The sequence below is a fragment of the Aotus nancymaae genome, unplaced genomic scaffold, assembly GCF_030222135.1.
Source record: "Aotus nancymaae isolate 86718 unplaced genomic scaffold, 86718_ANA_hifiasm-v0.15.2.pri h1tg000002l, whole genome shotgun sequence".
Taxonomy (NCBI): Eukaryota; Metazoa; Chordata; class Mammalia; order Primates; family Aotidae; genus Aotus; species Aotus nancymaae.
In genome coordinates this window covers 16293509-16321387 of record NW_026988413.1, presented here as the reverse complement: position 1 = coordinate 16321387, position 27879 = coordinate 16293509, and the positions used below count along the sequence as shown (strand labels likewise).

The 27879-nt window shown below is 43.8% G+C and overlaps 1 protein-coding gene across 1 annotated transcript in view; it reads left to right on the top strand.

The window, feature by feature from the left end:
- TMEM178B (transmembrane protein 178B) overlaps nucleotides 1-27879 on the top strand; it is a 413427-nt gene that overhangs the window by 141948 nt on the left and 243600 nt on the right. The window contains exon 2 of the mRNA XM_064372844.1: nucleotides 912-1025. Coding sequence (XP_064228914.1) covers nucleotides 912-1025 — 114 coding nt within the window. The remainder of the gene's footprint in view (nucleotides 1-911; nucleotides 1026-27879) is intronic.

The window sequence follows — 27879 nt, the reverse complement described above, 5'->3', positions numbered from 1 at the left end:
TGCAAGAGACCAAAAGTAATGGGGGAAGAGCTCCCCATGGTGCCTTCCTTTTGGAATTGGCAAACAGGGTGGATTTATGCATTAACACATTGGCAATTCTGTTAGCTTCTCTGAGCCAGTGGTTCTCAAACTTAAGTTTGTAATAAATCCCTGGAGGGATTATTTAAATTCAGATTGCCAGGCTCTACTTCCTAGTTTGACTCAGTAGGTCTGGGGTTGAGAGCCTGAGAAGTTGCATTTGTTGCAAGTTCTTAGGGAATGCTGATGTTGCCAGCCTTGGGACCACACTTTCAGAATCTCTGCCAAAAACATTTTGACAATTGACTAGTAAAGCATGCTTTGATTGGTGTTGAGTCTGTTAAGAAATCTAAGTTTTGTTCAAGAAATCTGAAGAGACTAGTTCAAAGAGACACAGATTTATCTGAGTGCTTTGTGTTCAGAGGTGAGGTTGGGAGGATGAGTTTGGGAGGACAGAGGCCCCCTCACAATCCCCGATCTCACCATTCTAGAAAATTGTAAGTGCTCAAAGCACAAATGATATCATTAAGGCTTAACAAAGCCCGTTCTCTGCTGGTCCCTGGTTGGAAACGATGTGTTTTGATGCCAAACTTTCTCTCTTGACTTGAAAGTGGATTTTCTTAGTAATGTTAAACAAGCTGCTGTCAGCCTAAACATGGTTCTTCCCACCTCTGCATGATCCCAGAGATGTATTTTTCCATCTAAATCGATGCTATTTGATTATAGTTCTACTCTATTGCTCTTTTTGAGTTGAAGGTATTGCCTTTCTGTAGTTGTCACCAGGCCCAATATCAAACAAATCTTCTTCCCCAGGATGGGAAAATTAATTCCAGAACTACTCCAGATGTGGTTGCTGCTTCCTTAACATTTCATTACCTGTCTCTCTTTTCCAGGAGAAATTGAGCGATGCACGTACATCAAATACCACTACTCCTCAGCAACCATCCCCAGGAACCTCACTTTCAACATCACGAAGACCATCCGTCAGGATGAGTGGCATGCCCTACGTAAGTGCACCTGAGTCTCGGTGACTGTGATTGTCCCCTTTAGAGGAATTGGAGGGTTGGATTATGCCTCCTTCTGGGATCTGTGGATGGTCTCAGAACCTTGAGATGTTTCTGTAAAGTGCCAATATCTTTGGGTCAGAATTGCCTCAGTTGGTTTTGATTGCATTATAAATTTGGGGAGTTTGTTTCTAAAATCAAAGAAAGAGCGAACCATTGAAACTTCAGAAACAACTAGCCATTAGACAGCTATCTTATTTCACTACCCTGGTAGGTACGTAAGATTTCACCTACCTGACTTAACCAACTCTTGGGATTTATTAATAAATCCAGCCTGTCTCTAAGTTGCTTGGAATATTATTGCGGTAACCTGTTAGTCCCTTGGGTTGCATTTGTAAAGGTTGAGACCAGCTGGTGGTTGCAGGATGGGAGATTTGCATCTGGATGGATCACTAAGAAGTAGGATCTGGTCTTGGAAGTAGCTACTGTTTACCCTCAAATGATAGGTTTTGGAACCCTGGTTCATGTGCAATTCCTTGGCAAAGGTCAGACTATCTGCATGCATTCGTTAGGACATTTCTTGGCCAGGGATCCTCAGAGACTTAAATGACAACGAGAGGGTGACTTAATGAGCAAACAGAGTTTGTTGGCTATTTTTACTCTTCTGCTCCATTGGGATACACTGTCTGTCTGTGGCGGGAGAGCTCTCCTTCTTGCGGGCACAGTTCTTCAAGCCGACACATTCTTATTGTCAGCAAGTTCATGCTGCCTCTGTTGATTTGTCGTGCATTCATAGTCCATCTTTTTTCACCAGATTTTGAAAGGTTTAGATTCTGTTGACATTTATATGTGAAGGAAGTTTCTTTTATTGTTTCCTAATGTAAGGATCCCTTAATTGGTCAACTTTGAAGATGGTAGATCTCTAGGTGGGAAACATCTCTCTTCTCCTTATTGGTGCCTAGTTATCTTTTGGGTGGATTAGGCCCAGAAGGTGTATTCTACTTTTGGGATTGGCTTTAATTAAAGCACCACAACTGGGGGTGGGAGTGGGGGTGAAACAGACAAGTAAAATCCAACAGAAAAATCATTCATTGGTTTTAAGAAATATTCTGTGGCTGTGTGTCCAGATGATTGTCACTAAATACTCCTGGCCTGAAATGATAGAGCAGGTGCCAAGGGATGAGACCGCATTCACCAGACTGTTTCCCCTACAAGCTTTATCCATTACTAGAGACTCTAAGCAGCACATGGAGACAGAGAGCTAATGTTCAAAGAGGGTTCCCATGTGCTGGCCATGAGCTAAGCATGCCACATATTTAATTTCAGTGTTATATTTGCCTTAGAGACACTAGGCATCAGGGTTATCAATTTCCTTTTGGAGATAGACATGTAAGGATCAAAATGTAGAAATATACAATGACTCCTTATTTCCCACAATGTATTGGTATAATATAGTTTCTTCTTAGAAGCCTAGAAGGGATGTTCAAGATTGATAAGTCCTGTTAACCACTGAAATCTAACTTAAGTTACAGGGGTCATAATAGGATTCAGAATCTAAGAAGGAAGAAGTTATTGACATAGCAGCTTCAATTCAAATTAACTCAATTTAACCAAAGTTACCCTGTTTCTTTTTGTGTCAGTGGATACCGAGGCCACAGAGGGCTCTTTAAGGAGCTCAAGTTTGGGGGTGGAGGAGGGTAGGGGATGGGAAGAGACATTCATAATCCAAGTAATTACAAGACAGTGTGATAATTACAATATAGCAGAATCGCTTTAAGCAATTAAGATAATTTGGAAGTTTTTTAGCAAGAAGGAAAATTATTTTAGTGTAAATTTCATAGACACACTTCAAGGGAAACCTAGTAGAACCCTTTTGACTGCACACACTTCAGATACCTAGAATTCAAAGAGATTACCTAGGGAGGCATCGCTGGAAACATGTCACAAGGCATTGGCAAAGACAGAGAGGAGAAGATAACACCAAGGTTTGTGGGGTCTTCTTTGAGCCCTGCGTGTCTCCAGGCTCTTATTCCCAAAGCGTAGTGCTGTTGGGTTCTGCAAAATCTAGTGTGCAGCCTATGCTGTGAATTGGGGTGACAGATCTATTTTTAACTGATAAAAGCCATCTCAATGATTGATATATGAAAAGGTCTCGGGCGCTTGGTGTGGGTGAAGTTGAGGCCACCTTTTGGTGAGGGATTCATCTGCCTCTTTCACAAAGCCGCCTAATGGGCTGTTAAGCAGAGAGAGGGAACATTTGCCATTTCTGACATCGATGACAGCTATTTTTAGCCAGAGGGCAGGTGAGCATCTGCCACAGCTGAATTTGGTCCTAAGTGTAATTGGGAATGCTGGCAAGAGGGGAAGCGTAGGAAGTGTCGATTTTAATTTTCGGAGGTCAGATATTGATGACATTAGGTGGGAAGTAGGCACATAAACTCCCTTTGAAATAAAGCAGAAATGATTAAATATTAGCAAACTCCTGATCAAACACTGGAAATGAAAAAAAAAATCACAGTCTGATTTCTTTATTTGGTTTGAGAGTCCTGTACTCTTTAATACTTTAAGTGGGATCAAATTAATTAATTTCATCCTAGATTGGTTATTTATTTATTTATTTATTTTGAGATGGAGTCTTATTCTATTGCCCAGGCTGGAGTGCAGCGGCACAGTTTTGGCTCACTGCAACCTCTGCCTCCCAGGTTCAAGCCATTCTCCTGCCTCAGCCTCCTGAGTAGCTGGGACTATAGGCGTGTGCCAACATGCCCAGCTAATTTTTGTATTTTTAGTAGATACAGGGTTTCACCGTGTAGTCCAGGCTTTTGTCTCGAATTCCTGACCTCAGACGATCCACCTGCCTTGGCCTCCCAAAGTACTGGGATTACAGGCATGAGCCACTGTGCCCGGCCTGGTTATCATTTTGTAATTTGACCATAATATCTTGTATTCTGTATTTTTTTCCTGCTAGATAATTTTTGCCAAAGGAAAGAAATGTGATTTTTTTTTTTTCCTGAAACACTTTCTGGCAAATATTTGAACTTTGGTTAAACTTGAATTATATAGTTTTCTTTGTTTCTTCTTTTTCTTTTTATTTTTTTGAGACAAAGTCTTGCCCTGCTGCCCAGGCTGGTAGGAGCTGGGATTATAGGCATGTGCCGCCACGCCTGGCTAATTTTTGTATTTTCAGTAGAGACCAGATTTTGCCATGTTGGCCAGGCTAGTCTTGAATTCCTGGCCTCAAGTGCTCCATCTGTCTCTGCCTTTCAAAGTGCTGGGATTACAGGTGTCAGCCACTGTGCCTTGTCTGAGTTATATACTTTTCACCAAGAATTTGCATGTGGCCTCATCATCAACCATGGATATGGAAATAAAATTTTCAAGTAGGAAAAGGCACAATTAGGTTTAAAACTACATTGTGGTTTTTGAAAAGTTAAGCCTACCAATGAGAAGCTTAACTGCTGGGGTGTGCACTCATATACCTTATAGTCAGGTGACAGCTGGTAAAGGGATAGAAGATTCTGGAGGCCACTAGGCTTACGAATCTAATTGTAAAGAGAGAATAAATTCTGTAGGGAGTAAAGGCCAGAGGATGAAGCCTGTGTATGTGTGTGTGTGTGTGTGTGGTGGGGAAGAGGGGTGAACTTTGTAGATGAGGTTCAAATGCTGAGTTGTGTGGGTGAACTAGTGACCAGGTTCTCACTCTGGCTTGGTAGGTGATTGCTGGTGGGTACTGTGGGTGCCTGTTTCTCCTGCTCACCCTGGGAAAAGGCAGAATTCCTTCTGGAGTTGGGATCTGTATCACCAGTCCACCCAGACCTGGTGCAGCCTGTCTGCCTTCCTAGCCACCCACTGTCTGCCTTGAGGTCCCAGCGGCCCTGGGTGGGCTGCAGTGCGGTGCAGTGCCCTGGGGTGCAGGGCTGAGTGAGGTAGAACAGCATTTGTCCTGCCTTTGTGGGCTCCAAGGGTGAGCTGCATGCCTGACCCAGATCCTCTGGCTGCCTCTAGGACAAAGTGGGACAGGCAAGTGTCACTGGCCAGTGAGGAGGGGACAGGCAGCTGCAGGAGATGAGCTGGGCTGGTGCTGCTCCCGGTGGGCTGTCTGGTTTATGTTTTAAATGTGACAGAATCCGATTGACACAGTCAGGGGAACCAGTGACATTTTAAACGGAGCTGCTTCACCCTCTCACTAGAATATGTCCCTATAGGCTTTTCATATCCCGCAGTTCAGTCTATGGAGGCATCACTTGTTTGGAGAGTTTGGTGTCCTCGCACAACCCCCAGGAGCCTCTGAGGTCATCCCCAACAGCTCTGCCCTTGTTCTCCCTGCCGCTGGCTCCCCTCTGGCATTGCCCTTTCAGCACAGGTGGGGTCCAGGCCCTGCCCAGCCACAGCAAGGGGAGGTAGGTGATCGGGAGCGGAGGGGCCTGAGACAGGACCTGGGCAGCCAGGGTGGGCTCTGGCAGAGGAGGGAGGCTGAGAAAGCAGGGGATGGGAAGATGTCACTGAGAGGTGAGTGTGTTCGTCCCAGGAAGGAACAGGGATGGCATGAGCTGGGTGTTGGCTGCCCCAGGCAAGGACCCCAGGGAGGCTGGCATAGGGCACAGTGGCAGAACCCGCCTGAGGTTGCAGGGCAGACACCCACTGAAGGAAGGTATTAGAAGGGGGTCTTCTTTGCCCCCTAATCTGCTGATTTGCTGGGCAGGGCCTCCTTGGGCAGTTTTTACTAACGTTCCCTCAGGGTCGGAGCCCTGAGATGCGGAGTCACTGTGACGTGAGCTCGGATGTTATTCTGCTTGGCGTTTTCAAGATGGAGGGTTTTGCTTCCAGTGGATTGCCCCTGGCAGTGAGAGTTGAGGAGCTGGGCTCTACTTTCCTGCAATCAGATGCTCTTGGTTATCTTTCAAGATGCTGAGAGCCAAGAAACCCAGACGTGTTTTTTTGAAGCTTTCTTCTTTCAAGACTGAGGGTTCAATTAATTAGATTGGATAGTCACACAGCACATTTCCAGCTGGCCAGGGAGGGAAAGAACAAAAGATGATTTCCCTCCCGGAATTCTCTACTCCCTACTCTCCAGACACACAGACACGAGCTCACTCGTGAGCTCAGGCAAGCTGAGCACGTACCAGGACCAGGCAGAACAGGCTCCACATCTACAGCGCTGGGGGTCTTCGCCTTTACCTGCACAGAGGATCCTTGCACCCCTGGGGCAGAGAACATCCATGCCAAGGAGCCATCTGCAAACAGAGTACAGCCTGGCCGGTAGAGGGAGGGAGAAGAGAGGAGAAGAGGAGGGAGGGAGCAGTGAGGATGGAGGAAGGGAGGCAGGAGACCAAGACTTTGTGGATGAGCAGGGACATTTTAGTGTCCACATCACTAGGAGGGACAAGAAGTAAAAATCCAGAACTGCCTCACTTACTGCAGACACCTGCATGACACACTTGGCTCCCTGTCCCCACAGCTCTTGATCTGTTACCCCTGCCTGTGGGTTGACTCAGTCTTGGGGGACCAGTCCTGACCCCAGGCCGGGGTGTGGTGGGAAGCCCAGCATGTCCTGTTGCTCTGGTGTGGATCTTAGGGCAGGACATTTAACTTATTCTTTGTGGCCAAGCCCTACCTGGCCCCCCTCACTTGGCCTCTCCCATGCCCTCTTCCTCACCCTCTCCCTTTCCAGAATTAGAGGGTCCTGCCCCTTAACCCCAGGGTCCCTGATGCTGTCTAGATTCTCTCTAGCCACACTAGGTCCTGCCCTCCCCACTGGCATCAACCTTCCCACCTTGAACTTATGTTGGCTCTTTGCCTGATGGCACCTGCCTTCCCTTTCCCAATGGACTGACCTGGCCAGTCCTAGCCCAGCCTGCTCCAATGTAGAATGGCCACCTTCTGGACTTTCTTCCCACTCAGACCTCCCTGGCATTCTCAGCGTAGGAGCTGCCTGGTCTCCTGGTCCCTCCTCCTGCAGCCATCCTTGTTATGAGAAGATGAATGCTGTGGACCAAAAGGCTTGGGATGAAACTAACAGTAATAACAACAGTAAGCATCTCTTTTTGTTCAATCAGCTGTAATGCTGCTCAGAGGGAGACGAGCGTTTTCTCCCAGGAGCCCTTCCCGTGTTGCTGTGGCTCCTTTGCAGATGAGGTAACTGAGGCAATGTGAGGGGCTGCCTAGATGTCCCATCTCAGACCTTAGAGGAATCCAAGGGCGAGGGCTCAGAATCCGGGTCTGAACTCCAATAGGGTCCCTCCAGCTATTTTGTCTTCTTTTTTTTTTTTTTGGCTGATGTTATGTAAAACAGCCTAATGAGGTAAACATCCCAGACGGTAGAAGCTTAGGTCCCCTGCAGCATCAGCCATTTTCCTTCTCCCACATCCGCATTGGAGCTCAGCCAGTGTGAGGCTCTTACTGTGTGCAATCTGTTGTTAGCTGCCTCTTGCTTCCAAGACTGGCATCCATGGGGGTCTTCACTAGCAAGAAACCACCCCCGACCCAGAACTGAGAAAGCTTGGTAGCAAGAAAACAGCCAATGGCGTGTCTTCATAGGTTGCCTTGAATCCTGAAGTCTTTGCTTTTTGCAAACCATTCCTTGTGTCTCTGCCCGAGCCCAGCCCCTGCAGAGAACCTCGCTGCCTCGTGCCTGTCCTCCCAGAGCTCTGGTGGTATTTATGCAGCAAGCGAGGCAGAGAACACAAGCCCCTTAATGTGATATCGCACTGAGACCTGCTCTTGCAGAAGTAACTCATGCCCGGACATTCCCTTTCCCTCGCAGCTTTCCTGCCTGTCAAAACCTACCTCTTCTTTGTCCCACTCCCTCAGGTTTCTGCTGGAGAACAGGCTTACTGATCTGATGAACATGCTTGAGCCTGGGTGGTTAATGTGTTCTTGGATTACCTTCCCCAGATAGTATTTTTTATTTTTCTGGAGGCCTGCCCCAAGGAATGATGACAAGAGAGTTACAGGTAACATAGAGATGCTTTAAAATCATGAACGTTGGGCCAGGCATGGTGGCTCACACCTGTAATCCCAACACTTTGGGAGGCCAAGGCAGGCAGACCACCTGAGCTCAGGGTTTGAGACCGCCCTGGCCAACATGGTGAAACCCCCGTGTTTAGTAAAAACAAAAATTAGCTGGGCATGGTGACACATGCCTGTAATCCTAGCTACTTAGGAGGTTGAGGCAGGAGAATCACTTGAACCTGGGAGGTGGAGGTTGCAGTGAGCCGAGATTGCATGACTGCACTCCAGCCTGGGTGACAGCAAGACTCCATCTAAAAAAAAAATCATATATGCATGTGCATGTGCAGCTGTGGGTCCTACCTACTTAGATAGCTGGCCTGGCTGGGGGTCAGTGATGAAAATGCACTGTAGCATGGCTGGCCTCTACAGGGGCACCCTCTACATGGACAAGAGGGAGAGTTTATTTTTAAGATGACCTAGGGGGAGGGAAGAGAGGAGGCCTGGGTAGGGGTGGGAGGGACTACAGTACAGCCTTTTCTGTTAAAGACATTCATGTCCTGAACAAAACCTGAGAACCACTGTGCTGGTGTAATTGCAGTCTTCAAGCCACAATTCATCTGAATGCACAGGTCCAATTTTGTGCTGGGAATTAGTTGGAAGTCTGGCCTGGAGGTATTCTCTCAGCTTCTGCAGATCGCAAGTGTTTTCTTTCTGACTGAGCGCACTGACACAGACACCACACCATGAAGGAGAACTGAGAGAACAACCCCACTGGTCACCTTCATCCATTTGTTCATTTGCTCATTCAGTAGTTGTGGAGGGCCTATTCTGTGAGAGCCCCCATGTTGGGTGCTGGAGGGGACATTAAAAGATATTCTGCTTCCCAAATTGCATGATATATTTTCAGGTGCCAACCAGGAAAGGACTCAAATTATTTGTTGCTTAATGTTTTAAGCATTTAAGACCACCTAGAGAGTGCAGGTTAATGATGCTGACATGTACACTTCATAGGACCCAACTTCCATACTTAAATCAGCAAGGATTCATTGCAGGGGGGAAAAAACAGAATATAAGACAAACTACCTTATCTCAATAAGAGGCACGGCCTGCTTTTTACAGCGAGGGAAAAGTGGACATCATCTAGGACTTGCCACTTCTTGGGAACTGTCCCAGTTCCAGGTGCTGAAAAGGGAACTCAACATGGCAGGTGATTCCTCTTTCCAAAGTTAAGACAATCTGAGCTCAGCTTCCAGGCAAACTGCTCCAGTGAGGAAGAGGAACAAGAATAGTTGCTCAGCACTGCAGCTGGCAGAAACAGCTCAGCGATGGGGAATCTGGGTTAGGTGAGACATGGATGGCAGAGCAGGCAGATACCAGGCATCAGGAAAGTGGGTCAGCAGGTATAAGTCCTGTAGGTGCTACTTTGGCATTCAGGACTGAATGAGTGAACTCCCGGGGAAGAGTCTTAGCCAAAGAAGAAAGGCCCCAACTTTACATGAAATTTGGAGTAGAAGGGTGTTAGAATAAGAAATAGAGAATGGTGGCTGAGAGAGAGGCCCGTTTATAAGAACTGGGGCACACAAGGCAGGTATGCTATGCCCAGAACAAAGACAGGAAGCTGTTATAGTCAGAGCACCAGTCACAAACTGTGATTGGGTTTGATTCTGGGTCTTGGGGGATAGGAGTTCTGAAGATGGGGAGGGCAGCAGGGAGGTGACTGGGAACTAGGATAGGGTAACAGAACAAGTAACCAAGTTTGTGTTGTATGATGAGAGTCCTACCAGAGTCAAGGCCAGTGCCTCCCAGGTGAGGTTCATGGCCTGGCAGCATCTGCATTAGCTGGGGACTTGTTTGAAATGCAAATTATTAGAACCCAGTCTAACCTACTGAGTCAGAATCTCTAAGAGTGGGACAAAGGAATCTGTATGACCTGTAACACATGAAGGTTTGAGAGCTCTTGGTCTGGAGAGCATTGGTGTGGATTGTAGTGGTCAGAGAAGGGTCAGGGCAGGAGAGGATAGGTAGGCCTGGGATGGGAGCTGGGAGATGGAATATTGGAAATTAGCACAACCTCTCAGGGAAGCAGGACCTGTATTTGTGTGCTGTCTGTTGACTGGCTTTAGATTTGGTAATTTACTTTCCTTCCATATTTCTTGGGTTTAGTTGAATACAACAGCATGGAAGAGGTGAGTACATGAATTTTTTTTTTTTTTGGCATTGTGTGTGATAGCTGAGGGAATCCTTTTAATATCTAACCTCAAATCTCTTTCTTGTGTTTCTGATGTACTCCTTCACTGGGAAACAGGCTTTAAGCCTCATGGAGTCCAGCAGATGTTGGATTGAGTTCCAGCTCTGTCACTCTCTAGTATATGACTCTCAGAAACTATTTAAGTGTTTTGAACCCAGCACACTCATTTGTAAAACAGAGATGGAAATACCTGCCTTGAGGATTAATATAAAGTTTAAATTCAATAGAATGATTCACACACAATCTCTGAGTAAGTCTGCAAAGTCTGATGCCAGCCAACATGAGGTGCTATTATTATTGGAAGGCAGGAGTATACTGAGGTCCCATGGGATCTGGGGGAATGCCTCTGAAATGACATTCATCAACTTTGGGGCTTTTCTGTTTGACTCTGTGCAGCCTGTGTAGGTGAGTTGGCCTTGTGTGTGGCTGTTGGTCTTGGTGAGTATTGGGGGTTTGCTATCTGCACAGGTGCGTGTGGTGGGAGCTTGCATCAGGTGTTTACAGTGTGGGAGTAGAAAGTGGCTGACTATTATTTACTGACAACAGTGTGGCATATTGTGAAAGGAGTTTTAGAGCAGAAAATTGTCAGTGTTTGAGGTACTCAGTGTGGTAGCAGCAGCAGCAGCAGCTCTTTAATTTATCAGTTGTGTCCAAAAAGAATGCAGTTTAGACACAAACAGTCTTTAAAAGATTTATGTACATACTGTCTAAAAAATAATATTGCAGAGCTTTGAATATAAATACAATGTGAGTACAATGTATTGAAGTTGAGGGCAACCAAAAGACTTGCCTGTCTAGACCAGCCATGCCTTCCATTTGCTATGATCAGATCCTCTTCTATTCTATTTCAGGTGTGTGAAAACACATACCTGAAAGGAAGATGCTGCAAGAATGTTGGACGTAGATAGAAAGGAGTGCCCAAGAATAGGATAAGAGCTGCTGTTAAGATGAAGGGGAGGCCGTGGAGGTGACATTACTATACTGTATTACTATCCTTCCTATTTTCATCTCTTTTTTCTGGTTCTGGTGAGACTGTGTCATAGATTGGATTATGGGATTACGGAGTTGGGGTTACCAGGCAGACCTAATATGTTTGGGGTACATGGAAGGCCCTCTTCAGATGATTCTGAGAGGAGACCTCCTTCTTTCTTAGGCTTTGGGGCTGATGTTCTCTGCTGTTTTCACTCTTTTTTTGGTCTTTCCCTGATATCTAACTCTGGTTAACTTTGGGGGTCATAGCCAAGAGTCCTGCATGGTTATGGGTCATTCTGGCTTGCCTAGCATAGTTGTGCATGGAGTTCAGCCTTGGATATGCTGAGCTAGAATTTTGGGAGTTTGGGGGTGGGTGTGCAAAGCTTAGTGGTACTTACCTTGCTTCACTCTCTATGCATATCCATCTGAGGAGCCTTCTGGGGAAAGGTTGGCACAGAATACAGTTCAAACCTTCTTAGATCCTTTACAATTCAACATTCCAATCAGCACCACCCAATAGAACTCCCCATAGTGATGAAAATGTTCTATAAGTCTATGTGGTAGCCACAAGCCACATATGGCTATTGAGCACTTGAAATATGACTAATTCAACTGAGGAACTGAATTTCAAATTTTACTTATAAACTGGCACAGTTTGGTACTCTTCCCACCTAAATCTCATCTTGAATTGTAGCTCCCGTAATTCCCACCTGTTGTGGGAGGGGCCTGGTGAAAGACAATTGAATCATTACAGTGATTTCCTACATACTGTTCTCATGGCAGTGAGTAAGTCTCATGAGATCTGATGTTTTTTTTTATAAAGGATTTCCCCTTTTGCTTGGCTCTCATTTTCTCTTGACTGCTGCCATGTAAGACATGCCTTTTGCCTTCTGCCATGATTGTGAGGCTTCTGTAGCCAAGTGGAAATGCGAGTCCCTTAAACCTCTTTTTCTTTATAAATTACCCAGTCTTACGCGTGTTTTTATCAGCATAGTGAAAACAGACTAATACATACACCAACTTAAATTTGTGTGTGACACATGGCCAGCAGCTACCATATAGGACAGAGCAGTTCCAAACAAGCAGTGCTTGTATTTCTTTTATAGATTCTGTCTCCAAATCATAAACTCTTGATTACAAGCATTCATACATTAGAAACAAAACCTTGTAGGTTACCCATGTGCCCCAGCCATTTTCGTTGTTTTGGTTGTTGTTGGATGGAGCCCTTGGGCTCTCAGCAGCCCCAATCCCAGAGCCACCTGGGGTGTTATTAAGCTTTTCTGCTGATCTGTGTCCTCTTCAGGTAAGGAGAGAGAGGCAGCAGGGCAAAGATCTCAACATTTACCTGAGCCAACTCTGGGCCAGGCTGTCGCAGGCTGCATTCCCTGGGAAGTGGACTCAGATGGAGTTCAGTTTTTTAGGGCTCATGTCCATGGAAGGGCAGGAGAGAAATCAGCCTGAGATGTGGGTGCAGTGACACCCCTTGGAGGGCTCTTGTCCTAGAGCAACCCTTCAAAGTCTCCTGAATGAGGCTGAAATGGCTGTGTCTTTATACTCCCACATTGGTCACCCCTTGGATGTAAGCACTGGAAGTGGAGTGACCTTGGGTATGTGGCTATTTGTGTATGAGCAATCTCTAGAGGGATTGACCACTGAAGGCTGACAGCCCTCCTAGAACCCAGCAACAAGTCTTTCCTTGCAGGGAAGTCTGGATGGTGCACCACAGTATCTATCATGCAGGCATTTGTCTGTTGCAATTGAGGTTGCCAGTGATGGAAATGAGACAAGAGATCTAATACCTCCTCCAGAGCAACAAGAAGAAATAGAGGCAGGACTAGAACCCAGGCAGTTGTGACTACAAAATTCATGCTTTTTCCTCACTGCCTGGGAGCTCCACACATATGTTGTGGGGCAGGCCTACTGCCCTTCTCTTCTCCCAAAAGACCTCCCTGCTACATCCTTCACCCCTCCCCCACCATAGGCTCCATCCTATTATCTAAAGTAAATGAAGAACCCTTCTCTTTATTCATTTCTTCAAAAGAAATGAAGGAAAGCTATTTATTTTCCACATCTCAGTTTTTCTTTTTCATTTAATTACTGCTATCACAACAGGAGTTTTTTTCTATTCTTTTTCATTGCAAATGTATAGTTTTTCATCTACATTATGAGTTAAATAGGCTTTTGTGGACTAGCCTAGAAACCCAGTCATCATTTATAACAGACAGGACTTCTCTGGAAATGGGTTCTCAATTCTAAATAATTGACTTAACAAATGAGATTTTGGAATGGAATTCATTTCAAAGCTGGAGACTTTACAACTTTCTATTTTCCAGGCAGTTTTGCCTCCAAATGGACTTGCCATCTCCACCCCCACCACCTCACCCCAGCTACATCTATCATTTTTAGGCTGGCTCCCCCAAGTTGGATACACTCGACTCCCATGGTGAAAGTTCAGATTCTCCTGACCTTTGTTTTCAGCCCATAGCCAACCCCTGATACAAAATCGATGAATGCCCCTCGATGTGCACTGTGTAGGCTTGTATGAAATCCAGAAACCCAACCAAGGAACATCAAGTGTCCTTGGTGCTAGGATCATTCAGTCTTAGGTCCCAGTCTCAGTTCACGTGGGTAAAATTAGACACATTCTGCCACGTTTCTCTGAGGCTCTTTGCTTGGGCGCCTGGCACCAAACTAGAAATGAGCAACGAGAGGTGTGTGTGGTGTGTGTGAGCTTCCGAAACCGCGAGGCTGCTAAACATGGTGTGGAGGTGACACATTTGACTGACATCAGCATCTGTGTTCCATCCGCCACCCCATCCACTGCCTCACTCTTGGAGCTTCTAGTGCTGCACAGTTGCCAAGGAAACTAGGAAAAGCAACTGTGCACAAGTCACCTCCTCCCCAGAGCTCACAGGCACATCCTCTTGGGGGAGAGGGTGGAGGAGAAGGAAGGGGAGTTGTTTATGAGTGTGGATGACAGTGCTGACTGACACCAGCCCCAAGTAGGTAGCTCCATGCCAACTCCCCTCCCATAACCCTCCCTAAGGCTGGCTTTGTCTTTGTGTTGCCTGAGTCCCACACGCCACCCTCTCTCATCTCACATTGCCATTAGTACCTACTTGCAAGGGATCTTCTCATTTTCAGGAAGTGAAAATTCCTTTACATCAAAAAGAGTAGGGACCTCTCGTTGATGGGTAAGGTCTGAAATACAGCTACTGTTTAGCTTGGCAGAGCTAATAGAAATATACAATTTTAAAAATTACTGACCAGGCGTGGAGCCTCATGCCTTTAATCCCAGCACTTTGGAAGGCTGTGGCAGGTGGATCACTTGAGGCCAGGAGTTTAAGAGCAGTGTGGTCAACATGGCAAAACTCTGTCTCTACTAAAACAAAACAAAATTTAGCTGGGCATGGTGGTGCATGCCTATAATCCAGCTACTCATGTGGCTAAGGCACGAGAATCACTTGAACCCAGGAGGTGGAGGTTGCAGTGAGCTGAGATCGTGCCACTGCACTCCAGCCTGGGCAACAGAGTAAGAAGCTGCGACTCTGAAAAAAAAAATACTAGCTCATTAAATTGAAGGAGAGGGGCCTGGGTTCTTAGCGTTTACCATTCCTGACAGGAGCTTTGTAGATCTGGTTCATGAGGAGCCATCTTTGGTTGTTATTAGAATGACTTGCAGGGCTGGTACTTCGTGCCCAGTGTGGAAGGGTCCACTGTGTGGACAGCACTGGAGCTGGGCAGTGAGAGAGACACCTTCAGGGAGACTGAAGTCTCCCAGGGAACACAGAGCAGCAACACAGACTCAGGATGGCAGAAACCAGTGCTACAAGTGTGGTAAACAAAATGCTTTGGCTGCATCCAGAGGAGGAAATGACCATCTTAGCTTGGATAACTGGCCAGGAATAGTGGCATGTGAAATACTTCACTCATTTACTCAAGTAAAATGGATTGAGTTTCTCTCATTAACCAGACAAGGTTCTAGGCATTAGAGGGAAGAGGCAGCAATCCCCGCCCTCATGGAGCTTGCATTTGTGTACAATAATAACCACTTACTGATGGGTGTGCAGAGGCTGTGCTAAGTGCCTAACATGGGTTATTCACTTAAATCTCAACTGTACTGTGAGGTACACATTATGATTATGCCTGTTCAACAGAGGAGGAAGCTGAGGCTAACAGAGGTTAAATAAGTCACAGAAGAGCCATGTCGTGTGAGCCTTATGACTTTAGGAGATCTTAGGAAGTGCATCTGTTAGCCAGGCATGGGATGGATGTGAGTGAGCAGAGTCCGGACTGTGAGGAGCCTTCGTGACATTCCTGCTCTGAGAGAATGGGTCTGGACTAGACTCTCAGCAGGGGATATGAAACTTTGTAAAATAGGGAGCCGAGGCCACCTGCTAAAGCAGTGGTTGCCCTTGCATAAGTGTTTTAGGGGAGAGCAGAGATTCTGAGGAGTGTGGACAAGGCCTGAAGAAGCTTCTGTGGCTGTTTTCTAACCCACTCTCTAAAGGAGTGTACTGTCTTTATTTCCAGGAATACATTTATCAGCACTATCTATGAGTGTGGAGTATGAGATTAATCCTAGAAAGCAAGCTTTCCTTCAAGTGTAGGGAAGAATTAACTGTATTTTCTTGTAGCTGAATTTTCTCTGTCCATACAAAGATAAGGTGTGTGTACACACACACACACACACACACACACACACACACACACACACACACCACATTCAAAAGCTAATTCAACTTAGGTATCTAATAAATGCATGAACCATATATCTTTTTGGCTTTCAGGTGTCATGTCGTTTTTACTGGGTTATTAAATAAGGTCACTTTGATCATGGTCATTAATCCATAAAAATAGTTTTCATATATGTGTTGTATTTAAATAAATTTAGATATTTCAAAGTCCTTGCTGTTTTTCCTTTTCTAATGAAGTCCAAGATATCAAAATTATTCTTCGGCAAATGAATGTCAACTGAAACACAATTCTCAACTTCACTAATTATTCACTAACTCAAATTTAAGAAGATAGATTTTCTTTTCTTTTTTTTAAAGTAGATTCTTATCTAGGGGTCATGAGGGGGGAAAAAATCAATGAGTAGCTATCACTTACTCTCACAAGAGGGGTTCCTCTGCCTTCCTTGATTGGAGCTGTGAATAATTCAACAGGGTCCCAGGCTCCCTTTTCCTTTCCTGAGGTTGAGCTTATTAAAATTGCATGGCCAGAGGACACTGGTGAGGAGATGGCTGGTGCTCCCCATATCGACTGTCAGGACCTCCAGTGCAGCCTAAGCCCCCTCTCTGGGAGCACTGAGCTGCCACCAGCTGGGGGTCACCAATGGGTGAATGAAGATAGCAGTGGAGGAGCAGTCAGCTGTCCCCCTGACTTGTATCGTTTTCCTCCATTCCCTCGGCATCCATCCTGGTCGGGCGTGGAAATGGAATGCTGTCTCCATGCTCGGTATTGATCAACTTTGTCATCAACAGTTGGCCTCATCATTAAGTATTTATAGTTCACTGAGTGAAAGGTAAGTGCTGAACAGATGGGGCACCCTTTTTAGAAGCTTTCCAAGACTATAATTCATCTCCTTCAGTGGGATGGAGTTTCCAGAGAAATAATTTGAACATCTCATGGATTAGAGTCAGTACTGTGTGTGTGTGTGTGTGTGTTTTAAGTACTTTAGGTTCTAGGATATATGTGCAGATCTTGCAGGATTGTTGCATAGGTACATACATGGCAAGATGGTTTGCTGCCTCCATCCCCCTGTCAGTTATGTCTGGCATTTCTATCCATGCTATCCCTCCTCAACCTCCCCACCCCCTGCTGTCCCTCCCCTAGCCGCCCCCAACAGACCCCAGTGTGTGATACTCTCCTCCCTGTGTCCATGTGTTCTCATTGTTCAACACCCACCTATGAGTGAGGACATGCAGTGTTTGATTTTCTGTTCTTGTGTCAGTTTGCTGAGAATGATGGTTTCCAAGTTCATCCATGTCCCTACAAAGGACACGAACTCATCATTTTTTATGGCTGCATAATATTCCATGGTGTACATGTGCTACATTTTCCTTGGCCAGTCTATCATCGATGGGCATTTGGATTGGTTCCAGGTGTTTGCTCTTGTAAACAGTGCCACATTGAACATATGTGTGCATGTGTCTTTATAATAGAATGATTTATAATCCTTTGGATATATACCCAATAATAGGATTGTTGAGTCAAATGGAATTTCTATCTCTAGATCCTTGAGGAATTTTCACACTGTCTTCCACAATGGTTGAACTAATTTACACTCCCACCAACAGTGTAAAAGTGTTCCTATTTCTCCAACATATCCTTTCCAGCATCTGTTGTCTCCAGATTTTTTAATGACTGCCATTCTAACTGGTGTGAGATGGTATCTCAATGTAGTTTTGATTTGCATTTCTCTAATGACCAGTGATGATGAGCATTTTTTAATACATTTGTTGGCCTTGTATATGTCTTCTTTTGCAAAGTGTCTGTTCATGTTCTTTACCTACTTTTGAATGGGTTTGTTTGTTTTTTTCTTGTAAATCTGCTTTAGTTCTTGGTAGAGATCGTCAGATGGGTAGATTGCAAAAATTTTTTCCCATTCTTTTGGGTGCTGGTTCACTCTAATGATTGTTTCTTTTGCTGTATAGAAACTCTGGAGTTTAATTAGATCCCACTTGTCTATTTTGGCTTTTGTTGCCATTGCTTTTGCTGTTTTAGTCATGAAGTCCTTGCCTATGCCTATGTCCTGAATGGTTTTGCTTAGGTTTTCTTCTAGAGTTTTTATGGTGTTAGGTCTTATGTTTAAGTCTTTAATCCACCTGGAGTTAATTTTAGTGTAAAGTGTCAGGAAGAGGTCCAGTTTCTGCTTTCTACACATGGGGAGCCAGTTTTCCCAACACCATTTATTAAGTAGGGAATCCTTTCCCTGTTGCTTGTTTTTGTAAGGTTTGTCAAAGATCAGATGCTTGTAGATGTGTGGCATTGCCTCCAAGGTCTCTGTTCTGTTCCATTGGTCTATATCTCTGTTTTGGTACCATTACCATACTGTTTTGATTACTGTAGACTTGTGGTATAGTTTGAAGTCAGGTAACGTGATGCCTCCAGCTTTGTTCTTTTTGCTTGAGATCGTCTTGGCTATGCAGGCTCTCTTTTGGTTCCATGTGAAGTTGAAGGTGCTTTTTTCCAGTTCTGTGAAGAAGGTCATTGGTAGCTTGATGGGGTTAGTGTTGAATCTGTAAATTACTTTGGGCAGTATGGCCATTTTCATAATATTAATTCTTCCTAACCATGAACGTGGAATGTTTTTCTATCTGTTTGTGTCCTCTCTCATTTCCTTGAGCAGTGGTTTGTAGTTCTCCTTGAAGAGGTCCTTTACATCCTTTGTTAGTTGTATTCCTAGATATTTTATTCTCTTTGTAGTAATTGTGAATGGGAGTTTGCTCTTGATTTGGCTGTCTTTTACTCTGTTATTGGTTTATAGGAATGTTTGTAATTTCTGAACATTGATTTTGTATCCTGAGCCTTTGCTGAAGTTACTTATCAGTTTAAGGAGTTTTTGGGCTGAGACGATGGGGTCTTCCAAATATACAATTATGATATCTGCAAATAGAGACAATTTGACTTCCTCCTTTCCTAATTGAATACACTTTATTTCTTTCCCTTGCCTGATTGCTCTGGCTAGAACTTCCAATGCTATACTGAATAGGAGTGATGAGAGAGGGCATCCTTGTCTAGTGCCAGATTTCAAAGGGAATGCTTCCAGTTTTTGCCCATTCAGTATGATATTGGCTGTGGGTTTATTGTCAATAGCTTTTATTATTTTGAAATATGTTCCATCGATACCTAGTTTATTGATAGTTTTTAGCATAAAGTGCTGTTGAATTTTGTCGAAGGCCTTCTCTGCATCTATTGAGATAATCGTGGTTTTTGTGTTTGGTTCTGTTTATGTAATGGATTACATTTATAGACTTGTGTATGTTGAACCATCCTTGCATCCCTGGGATGAAGCCTACTTGATTATGATGGATAAGCTTTTTGATGTGCTGTTGCACTTGATTTGCCAGTATTTTATTGAAGATTTTTGCATCTATGTTCATCATGGATATTGGCCTGAAGTTTTCTTTTTTTGTTGAGTCTCTGCCGGGTTTTGATATCAAGATGACGTTGGTCTCATAAAATGATTTGGGAAGTATTCCCTCTTTTTGTATTGTTTGGAATAGTTTCAGAAGGAGTGGTACCAGCTCCTCTTTGTACATCTGGTGGAATTTGGCTATGAACCCTTCTGGACCTGTACTTTTTTTGGTTGGTAGGCTGTTAATTGCTGCCTCAACTTTAGCCCTTGTTATTGGTCTATTCAGGATTTCAACTTCTTCCTGGTTTAGGCTTGGGAGGGTGCAAGTGTTCAGGAATTTATTCATTTCTTCCAGGTTTACTGGTTTATATGCATAGAGTTGTTTGTAGTAATCTCTGATGGTAGTTTATATTTCTGTAGAATCGGTGGTGGTATCCCCTTTATCATTTTTTGTTGCATCAATTGGATTCTTCTCTCTTTTCTTTTTATTAATCTACCTAGTGGTCTATTTTGTTGATCTTTTAAAAAAAACTAGCTCCTGGATTTATTGCTTTTTTGAAGGGCTTTTTGTGTCTCTATCTCCTTCAGTTCTGCTCTGATCTTAGTTATTTCAAGTCTTCTGCTAGCTTTTGCATTTTTTTGATCTTGCTCCTCTAGCTCTTTTAATTTTGACAATAGGGTGTCGATTTTAGATCTTTCCTCACTTCTCATATGGGCATTTATTGCTATAAATTTTCCTCTAGACACTGCTTTAAATGTGTCTGAGAGATTCTGGTACATTGTGTCTTTGTTCTCATTGGTTTAGAAGAATATCTTTATTTCTGCCTTCATTTCATTGTTTATCCAGTTGACATTCAGGAGCCAGTTGTTCCGTTTCCATGAAGTTGTGCAGTTCTGAGTTAGTTTCTTTTCAAATTTGATTGCACTGTGATCTGAGAGACTGTTTGTTGTGATTTCCATTCTTTTGCATTTGCTGAGTAATTTACTTCCAATTATGTGTTCAATATTAGAGTAGGTGTGATGTGGTGCTGAGAAGAATGTATATTCTGTGGATTTGGGATGGAGAGTTCTGTAGATGTCTATTAGGTTTGCTTGGTCCATATCTAAGTTCAAGTTCTGGATATCCTTGCTAATTTTTTGTCTTGTTGATCTTTCTAATATTGACAGTGGAGTGTTAAAGTCTCCCACTATTTTTGTGTGGGAGTCTAAGTCCCTTTGTAGATCCTTAAGAACTTGCTTTGTGTATCTGGGTGCTTCTGTATTGGGTGTGTAGATATTTAGAATCATTAGCTTTTCTTGTTGCATTGATCCTTTTACCATTATGTAATGCTCTTCTTTGTCTATTTTGATCTTTGTTGGTTTAAAGTCCATTTTATCAGAGAGTAGGATTGCAACTCCTGCTTTTTTTTTACTCTCCATTTGCTTGGTAAATCTTCCTCCATCCCTTTATTTTGATCTTATGTGTGTCCTTGAACATGAGATGGGTTTCCTGAATACAGCAATTTGCTGTATGGGTCTTGACTTTTTATCCAATTTGCCAGTCTGTGTCTTTTGATTGGAGGATTTAGCCCATTTACATTTAAAGTTAGTATTTTTATGTGTGAATTTGAACCTGCATTATGATGCTAGCTGGTTGTTTTGCCCATTAGTTGATGCAGTTTCTTCATTGTGTCAATGATCTTTACCATTTGATATGTTTTTGGAGTGGCTGGTACTGATTGTTTCTTTCCATGTTTAGTGTTTCTTTCAGGAGCTCTTGTAAGGCAGGCCTGGTGGTGATGAAATCTCTCAGCAATTGCTTGTCCATAAAGGATTTTATTTCTCCTTGACTTGTGAAGCTTACTTTGGCTGGATATGAAATTCTAGATTGAAAATTCTTTTCTTTAAGAATGTTCAATATTGGCCCCCACTCTCTTCTGGCTTGTAGGGTTTCTGCTGAGAGATCCGCTGTGAGTCTGATGGGCTTCCCTTTGTGGGTAACCCAACCTTTCTCTCTGGCTGCCCTTAGGATTTTGTCCTTCATTTCAATTCTGGTGAATCTGATGATTACGTGCCTTGGGGTTGCTCTTCTTGTGCTGTTCTCTGTTTTTCCTGGACTTGAATGTTGGCCTGCCTTGCTAGGTTGGGGAAATTCTCCTGGTTAATATCCTGAAGAGTGTTTTCCAGCTTGGATTCATTCTCCCCATCATGTTCAGGTACACCTATCAAATGTAGATTAGGTCTTTTCACATAATCCCATATTTCTTGGAGGCTTTGTTCATTTCTTTTTACTTTTTTCTCTAATCTTGCCTTCTCATTTTATTTCATTGAGTTGATCTTCAATCTCTGATATCCTTTCTTCTGCTTGGTCGATTCGGCTATTGAAACTTGTGTATACTTCACGAAGATCTCATGCTGTGTTTTTAGCTCCATCAAGTCGTTTATGTTCTTCTCTGAGCTGGTTATTCTAGTTAGCATTTCTTGTAACCTTTTTTCAAGGTTCTTAGTTTCTTTGTATTGGATTAGAACATGATCTTTTAGGTTAGAGAAGTTCATTATTACCCACCTTCTGAAGCCTGCTTCTGTCAATTCATGAGACTCATTCTCCAGCCAGCTTTGTTCCCTTGCTGATAAGAAGTTGTGATCCCTTGGAGGAGGAGAGGCATTCTGGTTTTTGGTGTTTTCAGCCTTTTTGTGCTGGTTTCTTCCCATCTTCGTGGATTTATCTACCTGTGCTCTTTGTAGTTGGTGACTTTCAGATGGGGTCTCTGAGTGGACATCCTTTGTGTTGATGGTGAAGCTATTTCTTTCTGTTTTTCAATTTTCCTTCTAATAGTCAGGCCCCTCTGCTGCAGGACTGCTGGAGGGCCACTCAGGACCTTGCTTGCCTGGCAATCACCCATGGGGGCTGCAGAACAGTAAGGGTTGCTGCCAGTTTCTTCTTCTGTTATCTTCCTCCCAGAAGGGTACCTGTCAGATGTCAGCCAGAGCTCTCTTTTATGAGGTGCCTCTTTGGATCTATGGGGGTTGCGGAGCCACTTGAGGAGACAGTCTGTCCCTCATCAGAGCTCAAGTGCTGTGCTGGGAGCTCTGTTTTTCCCTTCAGAGCTGCTGGGCAGGTACATTTAAGTCTGCTGCAGCAGAATTCATAACTGCCTCTTTTCCCAGGTGCTCTGTCCTGGGAAGGTGGGGCTTTATTTACAGGTTCCTGATGTGCTGCTGCCTTTTTTCAGAGATGTCCTGCCCAGCAAGGAGGTAAAGGAGGTAGTCTAGTCATAGTCTGCCAGCAGAGGTGTTGCTGAGCTGCTACGGGCTCTGCCTAGCTGCTTTGTAAACTTCCTTGTGGTTTTGTTTACAGAGGTACAGTTAGAACTGCCTCGGTAATGGCAGTCTGCCTTAGTAATGGCGGACTGCTTCGGTAATGGTGGACTGCCTCGGTAGTGGCGGATGCCCTTCCCCCAACAGAGCTGGACCGTACCAGGTCCAGCTGTACTTGCTGCGAAACTCTCAGTTTAGAGCGTTTCAGATTTCTGGTCTTTGTGAGGGGTGGACCCGCTGAACCAGATCCTCTGGCTCCTTACTTTCAGTCCCCTCTTTTATAGTTGAATGGGCAACTCTGTCTCCCAGGTATTTCAGAGTCCAGAAACGGCCACCCAGATTTCTGGGGGTTTTTGTGCAGAAACTCATGGCACCAGCTGAAACAGCTGTGCTGGAAACTCCTGGTGCTTTTCGGCCTAGGAATCTCCTGGTCTGTGGGCAGTAAAAATTGCAGAAGAAGTGCAGTATCTGAACCAGAGTGCTGGAGTGGCTGGAAAAACCCCAATGGCCTCTCTTGGGTAGGGAGGGGGGTCCTCTGGGTATTGCACTTCCCGGGTGAGGCAGCACCCGACTCTGCCTTGGCTCATCCTTCTTGGGCTACACCCACTGTACCACCAGTCCCAATGAGATCCACTTGGTACCTTGTTTGGAAATGTGGTGATCACTCACCCTCTGTGTTGCTCTCGCTGGGAACTGCCCCCCAGAGCTGTTCCTATTTGGCCATCTTGGATCTCCCCCACCAGGGATCTTTTTTTGAAAAATGATGTTTTTTTTTTAAAAATCTTTTTACTATGGGTCAATGTGTGAAGTTTCTAGGACCAGCTAGGATTCAATTTGGAGGCTGAATATGATAGAATTAAATAAGACTTAAAATTCCATGGACTCAAGTCAAGTTTATTTAAGAGTTGTCAGGGAGACAGAAACCTAACAGTAAATCCAGGTAATCTTGAAAAGAGGGAGGAAATTTGGCTCAGGCATTGTCACCAAATGCTACTCTAGACAGCATGCATTTGCCCATCCTCGGAATCTTGGAAGTCTCTGGTTGTAATCCTTCCCTGTAACTACCTACCCCCTCCCCAGTTCCATGGAAAAGGGGAGACATCCATTTATTCCTCATTACATTAATGTTTTCCCTTCCTATTATTTTCTCTTGTATTTTCCATCAGCTTATTTTGTTTCTCCTGATCATCAAGATGAAACATGATTATTATAGAAAAAATTCAACAGAAAAGTATAAAAGAAAAGCAAAAACAACCACATGAAATGCTATAATCAATAGACAAATTACAGGCTGGGTATGATGGCTCATGCCTGTAATCCCAGCACTTCGGAAGGCTGAAATGGGAGGATCGCTTGAGCTCAGGAGTTTGACACTAGCCTGGGCAGCACAGTGAGACCCTGTCTCTTCAAAAAAAATTAAAAAAAAAATAGTGGAGAGGATCACTTGACCTTAGGAGTTCAAGGCTGCAGTGAGCTATAATTCCCCAGTGTATACCAACCTGGGGAACAGAGTGAGACCCTGTTTCAAAACAAACAACAATAAAAATAGAGAAACTACTGTGGTGGTGTATATCCTTTGTGTTTTTCTTTGTATTTCTTTTCATAGCATAAATCATACTTTATAATTTTGTATCCAAAATTTTGTTTATAATCTATGATAAGCATTTTCCCTTGTCATCAAAGCTCTTCATAAACATAATTTTAATAGCTTTATAATATTCTATCACATGAGTATACATAATTCACTTAACCTTTCTTCTAAAGTTAAATGTTTATGTTGAGCTAGTTTTGGGCCTTTATAATAATGTTGTAATGATAATCTTTGTGCATAAATCTTTGATCATATTTCTGATAATTTGTTTAGGATAAATGCCCAGAATTGGAACTACTGGCACAACCATTTCTTAGGTTCTTGATATATAATGCCAAATTGCTTTCCAGAAAAATTGAAGCAGTTTATAGTCCTACCCGGTTTTACCTACATTGAAAAATCCTTTTTCCCTCAAGATATATGTTGATTTGATTGATGAAGAAAGTGTTACTCATTTTCGAAATGTTTATATGATCATAAGAAAGGTTGGATTTAAGAAATGGTTGTCAACCATTTTGTATTTCTCCTTCGTAAAGTTCTCTCTTTCTTTTCTTTGTCTCTACTTTCCTGTGACCTTACTTTTGCCATCTCTGAGTAAATAAATGTCTTCAGTGGATGTGCCACTTGGCCAAAGACTCCTTCTCTTGTTGCCCTCCCCACTTTCCCCCTTATTTATTCCTTTTCCTACTCTTTTGAAATTTTATTTTTTAATTTTCAAGACAGAATCACACCCTGTCACCCAGGTTGGAGTGAAGCAGTGCAATCACAGCTTACTGCCAGTCTTGAAGTTCTGGGCTTAAGTGATCCTCCCACCTCAGCCTCCCCAGTAGCTAGGACTACAGGTATACTCCACCACACCTAGTTAATTTTTAATTATTATTACTTTTTGGTAGATTACAAGATAGCTCAGAGGCTCTCTCATTGGACAGCAGAGGCTGAACCTCTCAGGCAGATCACAGGATCTCTCTATGTTGCCCAGACTGGTCTCAAATTCCTGGGCTCAAATGATCCTCCCACTTTGGCCTCCCACTTTTCCTACTCTTTTAGATTTCTCTTGCAGGGCTAAAGAAATTGACAACCTTTGGATAAGAGGCACCAAGCCCTAACTGGTGTTCAGAAAATAAAGCCCAGCAGCTACTAAATGGGTTCAGGAATATTTGGGACTTTTCAGCTCTTGAAACTGTTTAACAGCTTGTGAAACTCCAAGAGAACTGAGACATTATTCTGTTTGCCTCTGTATTTCCATGGCCTAGAACAGAGCCAGTACATACAGAAGTCAAGGAGCTCAGTGCGTATTTGTGATGAAACAAAGCCTTCTCAAGGTTCAGGTTTCTTTGCTATGCTTTTGGTCTCCTGACCTGCAGCCCAAGAAAAAAACAAAAGCAAACAAACAAAAAGTAAAACACAACAAGGCTGCCAAGGAAGTTGGAAATTAATCTACATTTTGCAATTTGTACAAAAATGTAATTAGATTCCTTCTCCAGAGGTAATCCATTAATGTAATCAATGATTGCAGTTACTCAGTATGTAACCTGAAAAAAAATTGCTGATGTCTCATAAAAATAAACACATGCTTAGTAAAATAATTCTGCACCCAGTGCCAGCCATTTCCTGTTTTCTTTTTCTATTTGACATGGTATCTCCTCTGCAGCATTCCTATTTAGAGACGGAAGCAAAGCCTGCTCCCTGGGGGCTGGAAGGGCCTTCTCTGACACTGCATCTGCAAGGTGGAGACTTGCTGCTGCTTGCTGGAAACTGCACAGTGGCATGGCTCCCTCCACTGGCAGTTTTCCCATGGCCAGTTAGCTGGGCTTCAGATAACTGAACACATGGTCTAGCCTAGTTAGCATTGCTTTGTCTTTCTTTCCTTCTTCCCAAAAACTTTTATTTTACGTTCTGGGGTACATGTGCAGGATGTGCAGGTTCCTTACATAGGTAAATATGTGCCACGGTGGTTTGCTGCACCTATCAACCCACCACCTAGGTATTAAGCCCAACATCTCTTAGCTATTGTTCCTGATGCTCTCCTTCCCCCTGCCACCCCCAACCCGACAGGCTCCAGTGTGTGATGTTCCCCACCCATGTGTCCATGTGTTCTTAACGTTCAGCTCCCGCTTGTAAGTGAGAACATGCGGTGTTTGGTTTTCTGTTCCTGCATTAGTTTGCTGAGGATAATGGCTTCCAGCTCCATCCATGTCCCTGCACAAGACATGATCTTATTCCCTTTTATGGCTGCAGTAATATTCCATGGTGTACATGCACCACATTTTCCTTGTCCAGTCTGTTATTGACGGGCATTTGGGTTGATTCCATGTCTTTGCTATTGTGAATAGTGCTGCAATGAATATATGCATGCATGTATCTTTGTAACAGAATGATTTATATTCCTTTGAGTGTATACCCAGTAATGGGATTGTTGGGTCAAATGGTATTTCTGCCTCTATGTCTTTGAGGAGTCATCACTCTGTCTTCCACTATGGCTGAACTAATTTACATTCCCACCAACAGTGTAAAAGTGCTCCTATTTCTCCGCAACCTTGCCAGCATCTGTTGTTTATTGACTATTTAATAATCATCATTCTGACTGGTGTGAGACGGCGTCTCATTGTGGTTTTAATTTGCATTTCTCTAATAATCAGTGATGTTGCAAACCAAATCCAGCAGCACAGCATTGCTTTTTCTGTACATTTTAATTCTTAGTTGAAATAGAAGTAAAAATATGATTAAGTGCCAATAAACTCATGTAAACTTAGGGGCTCCACTTCCTTACTTCCTGTTTCTGTAACTTTCTTCTCCTGCTAGAAAACTTTGCTTGGCTCCATGGTGTTCATGGATCTCCATCCACCCTGCCTTTACCAGCAGGCAGGCCTATGTCCCATTAGGAGCCCTGAGCTCCTGCTACCAGGCCCTTGGGGATCCAGCAGTCATGCCTCAAACTCAGGAAGCAGGAGGTTAGTAATGGAGACACCTGATTGAGAGAAGCTTGAGGAGACCATCTGAGCACAGCTGTGAGCTGCCCTCCCTAACAGCCAGAGCTGGAAAGTTCTCCTGTAACTTGGAGCAGGTGGAGGGAGAGTACATTGATTTGAATGTGGTCATCCTGGAGGAGTGTGTCAATGCTGAGATTGAAACCTCAATCTTCCCTGCTCCTCTCTCCAAGGCAGGCTGGGAGTCTCTCCTGTGAGCTGTCAGCACACTATTTATGTTACAATTACTTACTGTTGTGCTTGTCTACTCTAGGGCAAGGGACATGCCTTTTTATCTTTTAATCCCAGTGTCTAGTATGATATCTGTCTGACACATAGTAGGCATGAAAGACATTTCTTTGATTAATCAAAAGAAGTTAAAGAATGTGAGAGTGGAGTTGTTAGGTGCAGGATTAGATCAAAGCATAATGGGGTCGAATTTCTATTGCTTTCAGCTGGGGGAGCATTGTTCTGAGGATAAATTTTCTCCATTTTCCATATTAACCTTGGAAACCTTTCTCCAAGAGATCGTTCACTGTAAGCTCTTTTTCCATTCTGGGCTACTCCTTCTCAGGGGTTCCTATGCATTTTGGCACAGACACATGTGAAGAGCTAGACTGGGAGTATTACGACTTCCATGTCCTACTGGGGTATCTTTTCTGTGAGGGAAAAAAGAGTCTTAGGTCCCTTGTAGCACAGATCCCTTCAGGGAGCTAGGTGTTTGTATAAAGCCCTTAGCACTTTGACAT